The 13,133-nt window shown below is 48.2% G+C and overlaps 2 protein-coding genes across 2 annotated transcripts in view; one reads left to right on the plus strand and one right to left on the minus strand.

The window, feature by feature from the left end:
* LOC134984724 (zinc finger protein 260-like) overlaps positions 1-13,133 on the minus strand; it is a 172,969-nt gene that overhangs the window by 60,187 nt on the left and 99,649 nt on the right. Inside the window, exon 4 of the mRNA XM_063950231.1 lies at positions 8,329-8,351. Within this exon, the coding sequence (XP_063806301.1) occupies positions 8,329-8,351 (23 nt within the window). The remainder of the gene's footprint in view (positions 1-8,328; positions 8,352-13,133) is intronic.
* On the plus strand, positions 483-3,445 carry LOC134984723 (gastrula zinc finger protein XlCGF17.1-like). The gene has a single exon (XM_063950230.1). It carries the CDS (start codon positions 521-523, stop codon positions 1,625-1,627), a length of 1,107 nt encoding a protein of 368 aa, XP_063806300.1. The 5' UTR covers positions 483-520; the 3' UTR covers positions 1,628-3,445.

Genomic DNA, 13,133 nt, shown 5'->3' on the forward strand with positions numbered 1-13,133 from the left:
TGTGCCAGGAAAGCAGTGAGATGGTGGTAGAGGTGGGAAAGCTGATATATTGTGTAGAGAGAGTCACCTCACGCGTTCCATGTAGCAGGCTAAGAGTATACAGTGGCCGAATAGCTGAGACATAGGCAGGATGGTCCAAGGGCCTGGTCCCTACATCAGGAAGTCTTCCAGCTACTGATAGAAAGATTTGGGCTTCTTCAAGTAGACATTATGGCAGCAGCTCATGTCACCTGTAGTAATCCCAGATGATCTCTCAGTGTTATACTCCAGTCCAATCATCCTAGTTTTAATAAAATAAATAAACATAAAAGCAATGCTTACAGGTAATAATGTCATTTATAGAGTTGTATATTATACACTGTAACACCATGGGTCTCGTTTACTCGTTTTATAGTAATTTGCCATTTTCAATTATAATCTTTACAAGATTAATATTGTTCCAGAAAATGACACATTTCCATAATGTATTTTATTTCCAGCAGATGGACACACAAGCAGGAATATCTCAGAAGGACATCTAATGTTATCCCCGGATTGTGACATAAAAGATAATGACAGTAGACAGGATTCTCCAGGAGCTAACCCCATTACCCCAATTATACATCCAGCTCTATCAGCTGATCCCTCTGATCCTGGGAAATGTTCTCCTGATCACTCTGATATTGGTGCATCTGTTACAGCTCTGACAGTAGATACAGAGTTTCCATGTGCTATAGATGCCAAATGTTTTACACAGAACACAAAGCGTATTAACCCTCAGACAGCTAAGGCAGGTGAGAGGCAATTTCCGTGTTCTGAGTGTGGGAAATGTTTTACATACAAATCAGCTTTTGTTACACATCAGAGATATCACACAGGTGATAGGCCATTTCCGTGTTCTGAGTGTGGAAAATGTTTTATACAAAAATCACGTCTTGTTATACATGAGAGAAGTCACACTGGTGAAAAACCATTTACATGTTCTGAGTGTGGAAAATGTTTTATTCAAAAATCAACTCTTGTTATACATGAGAGAAGTCACACTGGTGAGAAACCATTTCCATGTTCTGAGTGTGAGAAATGTTTTATATATAAGTCACAACTTGTTAGACATGAGAGAAGTCATACAGGTGAGAAACCATTTCCATGTTCTGAGTGTGGAAAATGTTTTATTCAAAGATCAGCTCTTTTTATACATAAGAAAAGTCACACAGGTGAGAAACCATTTCCATGTTCTGAGTGTGGGAAATGTTTTGTACACAAATCAGTTCTTGTTACACATCAGAGAAGTCACACAGGTGAGAAACCATTTCCATGTTCTGAGTGTGGGAAATGTTTTGTACAGAAATCAGTTCTTGTTGCACATCAGAGAAGTCACACAGGTGAGAAACCATTTCCATGTTCTGAGTGTGGGAAATGTTTTGTACACAAATCAGTTCTTGTTACACATCAGAGAAGTCACACAGGTGAGAAACCATTTCCATGTTTTGAGTGTGGGAAATGTTTTGTACAGAAATCAGTTCTTGTTGCACATCAGAGAAGTCACACAGGTGAGAAACCATTTCCATATTCTGAGTGTGGGAAATGTTTTGCACAGAAATCACATCTCGTTAGACATGAGAGAAGTCACACATGTTCTGAGTGTTAGAAGTAAATCAGCTGTTTCACACAATAGACATCACACAGGTGAGGAACCTTTTTAATCTAATCACCATTGCCATGCAGTGTTCCTCAAGGTCCTGTCCTATCTCCTATGCTTCTTGCAATATACATGCTGCTACTGAGTGAAACAATCAGACGTCATGCCCTGGTCTACTACTGCTGTCCTGATGACCTCTTTTTTGCTCTGTGTACTCGGAACCCAATACCAATCCTAAGCGGCTGTCTAGCTGAGCTCCAGGTGTGGGTGATACCAGTTGGCTGTGACCCAGTTGTGGTGAAACATGTCCTTATGATAGCGTCTCACCTACAAAAGGCAGGGCTACAGCGTTACCAACCAACATGGGGGAAGCTTCTGTCTGACCTCTCATTACACAACGTATCCTGATCCCGGCTCTATGTGACCTCTCACATCTATCCTTGTGTCACATTACATCTTATACCTGTAGTTTTATGTTTCTGTTGTTTCCCTGTTATCTGTTCGGTAAGATCACCTGCTCTCATTGTGTGTGTGGGGGGGGGGGGGGGGGTCACTTTCTAGCATGAGTGGTAGTTTCTGGAATTGGATCGCCCAGAGGAGTGTGGGAGTACCATCCTGGAGGTGATGAAGGGGTAAGTGCCTATTACCTAATGATGGGGATACGGTCTGGCTGTCACGTTCCTGGTACACACCTCCGCTCTGCCTAATAATGATTGCCACTTTACATATGTGCAGCTGTACCAGTGTCACCCCACATCTGTATCTCACAGGCTGTCACATAAGCTCCTGTATCTGTTGTAGATGCAGTAATCAGCCTTTGGGCACAATTTTATATATATATATATAAATATATATATACATACATACATACACACACACACACACACACACACACACACACACACACACACATTCATGGGTTCAGCACTCCCAAAGCCTGGTAGACGGCTGCGTTGACTCTGGACTTAATAAAGCACAGTGGACCAACACCAGCAGATGACATGGTTCCCTAAATCAACACAGACTGCGGAAACTTCACACTGGACTTCAAGCATCTTGGATTTTGTGCCTCTCCTTTCTTCCTCCTCCATACTATGGGACCTTGGTTTTCAAATGAGATGCAAAATGTGTTCAAATCAGAAAAGTGGACTTTGGACCACTGAGCAACAGACCTGTTCTTTTTTTACTTTAGCCCAGGTAAGACGCTTCCTACTAGGCCATTTTAGAGCACTTCATACATCCTTCAGCAGACAAGCTTTATGGAGATGCGGACTTAATTTTCCAGCAGGACTTGGCACCTGCCCACACTGCCAAAAGTACCAAAACCTGGTTCAATGACTTTGTTTTCTGTGTTGGATTGGCCAGCAAACTCACATGACCTGAACCCCATAGAGAATCTATGGGGCATTGCCAAGAGAAAGATGAGACATGAGATTGAACAATGCAGATGAGCTGAAGGCCGCTATTGAAGCATCCTGGTCTTCCATAACACCTCAGCAGTGCCACCGGCTGATAGAATCCATGCCACGCCGCATTGAGGCAGTAATTCATGCAAAAGGGCCCAAACCAAGTACTGAGTACATATGTAGGATTATACTTTTCAGAGGGCCAAAATTTCTGTATTTAAAATCCTTTTTTTATTGATTTTATGTGATCTAATTTTCTGAGATTTGGGATCTGGGGTTTTCTTAAGCTGTAAACCACAATCATCAAAATTATAACTAATAAATGCTTGAAATATCTCACTTTGCATGTAATGAGTCTATATAATATAGTAGTTTCACCTTTTAAGTTGAATTACTGAAATAAATGAACTTTTGCACGATATTCTAATTTTCTGAGTTTTTCCTGTACGTCTTTCTGCTGCTGATTCCTCTCCCAATGCAGCCAAGCATCTGACTAGCCTTCCTCATTGCTTTGTTACATTGCTTATCTGCCTTTATGTCACCTGAAAAAGTGATTTCTAGATCCCTTAGCGCCTCAGTAGTTTCCAGTATAGAGCCATTAATACTATACTGTTCTTAGCCTTCAGATTTATGAGACCCAAGTGCATAATTTTGCATTTTTTGGCATTAAACTGTAATTGCCATACTCTTGACCATTCCTCTAGTCTCCCTAGATTCTCAGTCATTTGTTTTATCCCTCCCGGTGTATCTACCCTGTTGCATGTGTCATCTGCAAAAAGGCCTACTATGTATTTAATGCATACTAGCCTACCCTCCCGGAATGGCCGGGAGGCTCCCGAAAAACGCGTGACCCTCCCGGCCCCCCGGAAGAGCAGGCAAGTCTCCCGATATCCGCGGGTCACCCCCTGCCCTCCACCCACTTAACGAGTAAAGTGGGCGGTCCGGGTAGGCGATGACGCGATTCTTGTTGAATCACGTCATCGTAACCACGCCCCCTGCTGTATAATGCCCCGTTCCACCTCTGGCCTGTCACGTCACCTCACTGCCCGCCCCCTCCCGCTGAGCCGACTGACTGCTCTCTCCCAGAGAGAGCAGCCCAGAAGTCAGAAACTATGATTTAATGCCATTTGCAATCTCACAAATAAAGATATTAAAAAGCACTGGTCCAAGTACAGATACCTGGGGTACTCCACTGGTATCATTTCCCTCCTGGGAATGCACTCAATTTACTACAACTCTCTGTTTTCTATCATGTAACCAAGATCTTATCCATTCAACAATCTTAGTATCCAATGCCAAGCTTTTGAGTTTATTTAGCAGTCTACGATGTGGAACAGTGTCAAAAGCCTTGCTAAAGTCTAGATAAGCTATATCTACGGCTCCACCGTTATCCATCACTTTAGTCACACAGTCAAAAAGTCAATAAGGTTTGACATGATCTCCTATCAGTGAATCCATGCTGTTTGGGATTCTGTGAATTGCTGGATTTGAGATAATCTACAACTCTTTTCTCTGACGTCCTGAGTGGATGCTGGGACTCCGTAAGGACCATGGGGAATAGCGGCTCCGCAGGAGACTGGTCACAACTAAAGAAAGCTTTAGGACTACATGGTGTGCATTGGCTCCTCCCCCTATGACCCTCCTCCAGACCTCAGTTAGAATCTTGTACCTGGCTGAGCTGGATGCACACTAGGAGCTCTCCTGAGCTCCTAGAAAAGAAAGTATAATTTAGTTTTTTTATTTTCAGTGAGATCTGCTGGCAACAGACTCACTGCTACGAGGGACTAAGGGGAGAAGAAGCGAACCTACCTGCTTGTAGCTAGCTTGGGCTTCTTAGGCTACTGGACACTATTAACGCCAGAGGGATCGAACACAGGGCCCGACCTCGATCGTCCGGTCCCGGAGCCGCGCCGCCGTCCCCCTTACAGAGCCAGAAGCAAGAAGATGGTCCTGAAAATCGGCGGCAGAAGACTTCGATCTTCAACAAGGTAGCGCACAGCACTGCAGCTGTGCACCATTGCTCCTCATGCACACCTCACACTCTAGTCACTGATGGGTGCAGGGCGCTGGGGGGGGGGGGGGGGCGTCCTGAGCAGCAATATTAACACCTTGGCTGGCAAAAAAATCACAATATATAGTCCCAGAGGCTATATATGTGAAAAATACCCCTGCCAGAGTTCCAGAAAAAAGCGGGAGAAGCCCGCCAAAAAAGGGGCGGGGCTATCTCCCTCAGCACACTGGCGCCATTTTTCCCTCACAGCTCCGCTGGAAGGATCGCTCCCAGGCTCTCCCCTGCAGTGTCAAGCTACAAAAGGGTAAAAAAGAGAGGGGGGGGCACTAAATTTAGGTGCAGTAGTGATATATAAGCAGCTATAAGGGAAAATCACTCAGTTATAGTGCTCATCACTGTGTTATAAAGCGCTCTGGTGTGTGCTGGCATACTCTCCCTCTGTCTCCCCAAAGGGCTTTGTGGGGTCCTGTCCTCTGTCAGAGCATTCCCTGTGTGTGTGCGGTGTGTCGGTACGGCTGTGTCAACATGTTTGATGAAGAGGCTTATGTGGAGGCGGAGCAGGTGCCGATAAATGTGATGTCACCCCCTGCGGGGCCGACACCTGAGTGGATGGATTTATGGAAGGAATTATGTGAAAGTGTCAACTCCTTACATAAAAGGTTTGACGACATACCAAATATGGGACAGCCGGCTTCTCAGCTCGTGCCTGCCCAGGCCTCTCAAAAGCCATCAGGGGCTCTAAAACGCCCACTACCTCAGATGGTGGATACAGATGTCGACACGGATACAGACTCCAGTGTCGACGACAATGAGACTAATGTAACTTCCAATAGGGCCACAGGTTATATGAATGAGGCTATGAAAAATGTGTTACACTTTTCTGATATTAACCCAGCTACCACAAAAAAGGGTATTATGTTTGGGGAGAAAAAGCTTCCAGTGGTTTTTCCCCCATCTGAGGAATTAAATGAAGTGTGTGAAGAAGCGTGGGCTTCCCCCGATAAAAAACTAGTAATTTCTAGAAAGTTACTGATGGCGTACCCTTTCCCGCCAGAGGATAGGTCACGTTGGGAGACATCCCCTAGGGTGGATAAAGCGCTCACACGTTTGTCAAAGAAGGTGGCACTACCGTCTCCGGATACGGCTGCCCTAAAGGAGCCTGCTGATAAGAAGCAGGAGGCTATCCTGAAGTCTGTATATACACACTCAGGCATTATACTGAGACCAGCTATTGCTTCAGCATGGATGTGCAGTGCTGCAGCTGCGTGGTCAGATTCCCTGTCGGAAAATATAGATACCCTTGACAGGGACACTGTATTGCTAACCATAGAGCATATAAAAGACGCAGTCTTATACATGAGAGATGCACATAGGGATATTTGCCGGCTGGCACCTAAAATAAGTGCAATGTCCATTTCTGCCAGGAGAGGGTTATGGACTCGGCAGTGGACAGGGGATGCAGATTCTAAAAGGCACATGGAAGTTTTGCCTTATAAAGGTGAGGCGTTGTTTGGGGATGGTCTCTCGGACCTTGTTTCCACAGCGACAGCTGGGAAGTCAGCTTTTTTACCCCATGTTCCCTCACAGCCAAAGAAAGCACCGTATTATCAGGTACAGTCCTTTTGGCCCCAAAAAGGCAAGCGGGTTAAAGGCGCGTCCTTTCTGCCCAGAGGCAGAGGTAGAGGGAAAAAGCTGTAGCATACAGCCAGTTCCAAGGAACAAAAGCCCTCCCCCGCTTCCTCTAAGTCCACCGCATGACGCTGGGGCTCCACAGGCGGAGCCAATTATGGTGGGGGCCCGTCTCAAGAACTTCAGCAATCAGTGGGCTTGCTCACGGGTGGATCCCTGGATTCTTTAAGTGGTGTCTCTGGGGTACAAGCTGGAATTCGAGATGTCTTCCCCTCGATGTTTCCTCAAATCTGCCTTGCCAACAACTCCCCCAGACAGGGAGGCTGTGCTAGAGGCAATTCACAAGCTGTATTCCTAGCAGGTGATAGTCAAGGTGCCCCTTCTTCAACAAGGTCGGGGTTACTATTCCACAATGTTTGTGGTACCGAAACCGGACGGTTCGGTGAGACCCATTTTAAATGTGAAATCCTTGAACACTTATATAAAAAAATTCAAGTTCAAGATGGAATCGCTCAGGGCGGTTATTTCAAGCCTGGACGAGGGGGATTACATGGTATCACTGGACATCAAGGATGCTTACCTGCTTGTCCCCATTTACCATCCTCACCAGGAGTACCTCAGATTTGTGGTACAGGATTGTCATTACCAATTCCAGACGTTGCCGTTCGGTCTGTCCACGGCACCGAGGGTATTTACCAAGGTAATGGCCGAAATGATGATACTCCTTCGAAAAAAGGGAGTTTTAATTATCCCGTACTTGGACTATCTCCTGATAAGGGCGAGGTCCAGGGAGCAGTTGGTCGGGGTAGCACTATCTCGGGAGGTGCTACAACAGCACGGTTGGATTCTAAATATTCCAAAGTCACAGCTGGTCCCTACGACACGTCTACTGTTCCTGGGGATGGTTCTGGACACAGAACAGAAAAAAGTGTTTCTCCCGGAAGAGAAAGTCAAGGAGCTGCCATCTCTAGTCAGAGGCCTCCTAAAACCAAAACAGGTGTCGGTGCATCACTGCACGTGAGTCCTGGGGAAAATGGTAGCTTCCTACGAAGCAATTCCATTCGGCAGGTTCCATGCAAGGACTTTTCAGTGGGACCTGTTGGACAAGTGGTCCGGATCACATCTTCAGATGCATTGGCTGATAACCCTGTCTCCAAGGACCAGTGTGTCTCTGCTGTGGTGGCTGCAGAGTGCTAATCATCAAGAGGGCCGCAGATTCGGCATACAAGACTGGGTCCTGGTGACCACGGATGCCAGCCTTCGAGGCTGGGGGGCAGTCACACAGGGAAGAAACTTCCAGGGACTATGGTCAAGCCAGGAGACTTCCCTACACATAAATATTCTGGAACTGAGGGCCATTTACAATGCCCTAGGTCAGGCAAGACCCCAGCTTCAAAACCAGCCGGTACTGATTCAGTCAGACAACATCACGGCAGTCGCCCATGTAAACCGACAGGGCGGCACAAGAAGCAGCATGGCGATGTCAGAAGCCACAAGGATTCTCCGATGGGTGGAAAATCACGTGTTAGCACTATCAGCAGTGTTCATTCCGGGAGTGGACAACTGGGAAGCAGACTTCCTCAGCAGGCACGACCTCCACCCGGGAGAGTGGGGACTTCATCCAGAAGTCTTCCAGCTGATTGTAAACCGTTGGGAACGGCCACAGGTGGACATGATGGCGTCCCGCCTAAACAAAAACTAGAAAGATATTGCGCCAGGTCGAGAGACCCTCAGGCAATAGCTGTGGACGCTCTAGTGACACCGTGGGTGTATCAGTCGGTTTATGTGTTCCCTCCTCTTCCTCTCATACCCAAGGTACTGAGGATAATAAGAAAAAGAGGAGTAAGAACTATACTCATTGTTCCCGATTGGCCAAGAAGAGCTTGGTACCCGGAACTTCAAGAACTGATCTCAGGGGACCCATGGCCTCTGCCGCTCAGACAGGACCTGCTGCAGCAGGGGCCCTGTCTGTTCCAAGACTTACCGCGGCTGCGTTTGACGGCATGGCGGTTGAACGCCGGATCCTAAAAGAAAAGGGCATTCCAGAGGAAGTCATTCCTACGCTGATTAAAGCTAGGAAAGATGTGACCGCAAAGCATTATCACCGCATATGGCGAAAGTATGTTGCGTGGTGTGAAGCCAGGAAGGCTCCAACGGAGGAATTTCAGCTGGGTCGATTTCTGCACCGGATCCTGAAGGAAAAGGGCATTCCGGAGGAAGTCATCCCTACGCTGATTAAAGCTAGGAAAGAAGTGACCGCAAACCATTATCACCGTATATGGTGAAAATATGTTGCGTGGTGTGAGGTCAGGAAGGCCCCAACGGAGGAATTTCAACTGGGCCGTTTTCTGCACTTCCTACAGTCAGGGGTGACTATGGGCCTAAAATTGGGTTCCATTAAGGTCCAGATATCGGCTCTGTCGATTTTCTTCCAGAAAGAATTGGCTTCACTGCCTGAAGTTCAGACGTTTGTTAAGGGAGTGCTGCATATTCAGCCCCCTTTTGTGCCTCCAGTGGCACCTTGGGATCACAACGTGGTGTTGGATTTCCTAAAGTCACATTGGTTTGAGCCACTTAAAACCGTGGATTTGAAATATCTCACTTGGAAAGTGGTCATGCTGTTGGCCTTGGCTTCGGCCAGGCGTGTATCAGAATTGGCGGCTTTGTCATGTAAGAGCCCTTATTTGATTTTCCATATGGATAGGGCAGAATTGAGGACTCGTCCCCAGTTTCTCCCTAAGGTGGTATCAGCTTTTCATTTGAACCAACCTATTGTAGTGCCTGCGGCTACTAAGGACTTGGAGGATTCCAAGTTGTTGGACGTAGTCAGGGCCCTGAAAATTTATGTTTCCAGGACAGCTAGTGTCAGGAAAACTGACTCGCTATTTATCCTGTATGCACCCAACAAGCTGGGTGCTCCTGCTTCAAAGCAGACTATTGCTCGCTGGATCTGTAGCACGATTCAGCTTGCGCATTCTGTGGCTGGACTGCCGCATCCAAAATCAGTGAAGGCCCATTCCACGAGGAAGGTGGGCTCTTCTTGGGCGGCTGCCCGAGGGGTCTCGGCTTTACAACTTTGCCGAGCAGCTACTTGGTCGGGGTTAAACACATTTGCAAAATTCTACAAGTTTGATACCCTGGCTGAGGAGGACCTGGAGTTCGCTCATTCGGTGCTGCAGAGTCATCCGCACTCTCCCGCCCGTTTGGGAGCTTTGGTATAATCCCCATGGTCCTTACGGAGTCCCAGCATCCACTTAGGACGTCAGAGAGAAAAAGATTTTACTCACCGGTAAATCTATTTCTCGTAGTCCGTAGTGGATGCTGGGCGCCCAACCCAAGTGCGGATTGTCTGCAATACTTGTATATAGTTATTGTTTAACTAAAGGGTTATTGTTGAGCCATCTGTTGAGAGGCTCAGTTATATTTCATACTGTTAACTGGGTATAGTATCACGAGTTATACGGTGTGATTGGTGTGGCTGGTATGAGTCTTACCCGGGATTCAAAATCCTTCCTTATTGTGTCAGCTCTTCCGGGCACAGTATCCTAACTGAGGTCTGGAGGAGGGTCAGAGGGAGGAGCCAGTGCACACCAGGTAGTCCTAAAGCTTTCTTTAGTTGTGTCCAGTCTCCTGCGGAGCCGCTATTCCCCATGGTCCTTACGGAGTCCCAGCATCCACTACGGACTATGAGAAATAGATTTACCGGTGAGTAAAATCTTATTTTCTCTAACGTCCTAGTGGATGCTGGGGACTCCGTAAGGACCATGGGGAATAGACGGGCTCCGCAGGAGACAGGGCACTCTAAGAAAGAATTAGGCCTACTGGTGTGCACTGGCTCCTCCCTCTATGCCCCTCCTCCAGACCTCAGTTAGAATCTGTGCCCGGACAGAGCAGGGTGCATTTTAGTGAGCTCTCCTGAGTTTGCTAATAAGACAGTTTTTTGTTAGGTTTTTAATTTTCAGAGAGCTTCTGCTGGCAACTGACTCTCTGCTACGTGGGACTGAGGGGAGAGAAGCAAACCTACTAACTGCGGCTAGGTTGCGCTTCTTAGGCTACTGGACACCATTAGCTCCAGAGGGATCGAACACAGAAACTTAACCTAGGTCGTCCGTTCCCGGAGCCACGCCGCCGCCCCCCTCGCAGAGCCAGAAGACAGAAGCCGGCGGGTGAAGCAAGAAGATGTCAAAATCGGTGGCAGAAGACTCCTGTCTTCACATGAGGTAGCGCCATACTTGCCGACATCCTGGCTGCTCTCTGCGGGAGAGAGCAGCCAGGTCGGCTCAGCAAGGGGGCAGAGGAGAGATATGACGTGGGAGGAGGCGGGACAGAGGCGGAGCAAGGGCGGGGCTGGGGCGGAGCAAGGGCGGGGTCACGCTGACACCCACTTTAAGCCACGCCCCCGCTCTGTAATGCCGCGATCACCGGCATTACACGGCAGGGGGCGTGGCTATGATGACGCGATTCTGCAAGAATCGCGTCATCAACTGCCCGGACCGCCCACTTTACATACTAAGTGGGCGGACGGGCAGGGGGGACCCCCGTTTCCGGGAGACTTGCCTGCTCTTCCGTGGGGCCGGGAGGGTCACCCGATTTTCGGGAGCCTCCCGGCCATTCCGGGAGAGTAGGCAAGTATGGGTAGTGCACAGCACTGCAGCTGTGCGCCATTGCTCCCACATTACACCCACAGACTCCGGTCACTGTAGGGTGCAGGGCGCAGGGGGGGGGGGTGCCCTGGGCAGCAATTGAGTACCTCCTGGCAAAATAGGACATATATACAGCTGGGCACTGTATATATGCATGAGCCCCCGCCAGTATTTACACAAAACCGCGGGACAGAAGCCCGCCACTGAGGGGGAGGGAGTTCTTCCTCAGCACTAACCAGCGCCATTTTCTCTCCACAGATCCGCAGAGAGAAGCTCCCCAGGCTCTCCCCTGCACGGTAGAAGAGGGTAAAAAGACAGGGGGGGGCACATAAATTTGGTGCAAAAACAGTATACAGCAGCTACTGGGTTAACACTAAGTTACTGTGTGATTCCTGGGTTATATAGCGCTGGGGTGTGTGCTAGCATACTCTCTCTCTGTCTCTCCAAAAGGCCTTATGAGGGAACTGTCTTCAAATAGAGCACCCCCTGTGTGTGTGGTGTGTCGGCACGTGTGTGTCGACATGTCTGCGGTAAACGGCTCCCATAAGGAGGAGATGGAGCAAATATGTGTGTGAGAGGGTGTCTCCGTCGACAACGCCGACACCTGTTTGGATATGTGTAATTAAGTGCTATGGTGAATTTATTGCACAAAAGATTAGAGAACAGACAGGAAATCTACCCATGTCTGTCCCTATGGAGCAGAAACCTTCGGAGTCTCACAATGCTCACTATCCAGAATAATAGACACTGATGTCGACACGGAGTGTGACTCCAGTGTCGACTACGATAATGCAAAGTTACAGCCAAAATGGCAGAAAAGTATTCAATATATGATTGTTGTAATAAAAGATGATTTGCATATCACTGATGACTCATCTGTCCCTGACACGAGGGTACACATGTTTAAGGGGAAGAAAGCTGAGGTAAATTTCCCTCCTCATGAGGAAAAAGAGCGGGAATCTTCAGACAAGAAGCTGCAGCTTCCCACAAAGAATTCTCAGGCAGTATCCTTTCCCCACTAGGGCCAGGATATGATGGGAATATTCCCCTAGGGTGTCACGTTTGCCCAAAAGGTAACCCTGACGTAACAGCTATTCTCAGGGATCCTGCAGATAGCGTACACATTCTGGTAAACTACTCAGAACGGTGGTTGGGTCGGCATGGGTTTATAGCGCTGTGGCGTTGTGGATTAATTGAGACCCTAGTATGAACATATATGTATATGTATGTATGTATATATATATATATATATATATATATATATATATATATAAAATATAGAGATATGTTAATTTTTCAATGTGCAGATGTATTTAACGATTTGTGCTGCTCAAGATCAATTAGGGAGTCCGGAGGTGCCGTGAGTAGGGGAGGGGCAGGTACAGGTGGTGCGGCGGATGGGGAAGGAGGTCCGGAGGTGCTGCAGGTGGTGGAGGGTCAGGTGGGCGAGGGGTGGATGAGGGGGGCACCGCGGATGGAGGAGGGTGTCTGCAGATGCTGCGGGTGGAGGCAGGTGTGCGGGGAGACATATATAGGGGATGGATGGTGGAGGGGGTCTGGAGGTGCTGTGGGTGGTGGAGGAGTGGAAGCCGCGGGTGGTGTAGGGGGTCTGGAGGCACAGCGTGTGGGGGAGGGGTGGGGTGCCGCATGTGGTAGAGGGGAAGGTGCGGAGGTTTGGTGCATTGGGGAGGGGTCTGGAGGCGCTACGGGTACTGTACCTGCCAAAAAGGTAGTTGGAGGGTATGCAGTAACAGGGCCAGGACAGGGTCAGGACAGGGGTGACAGGGTCAGAATATGGGTGACCGGGTCAGGACAGGGGTGACGGG

The sequence above is a fragment of the Pseudophryne corroboree genome (genome assembly GCF_028390025.1).
Source record: "Pseudophryne corroboree isolate aPseCor3 chromosome 3 unlocalized genomic scaffold, aPseCor3.hap2 SUPER_3_unloc_77, whole genome shotgun sequence".
Taxonomy (NCBI): domain Eukaryota; kingdom Metazoa; phylum Chordata; class Amphibia; order Anura; family Myobatrachidae; genus Pseudophryne; species Pseudophryne corroboree.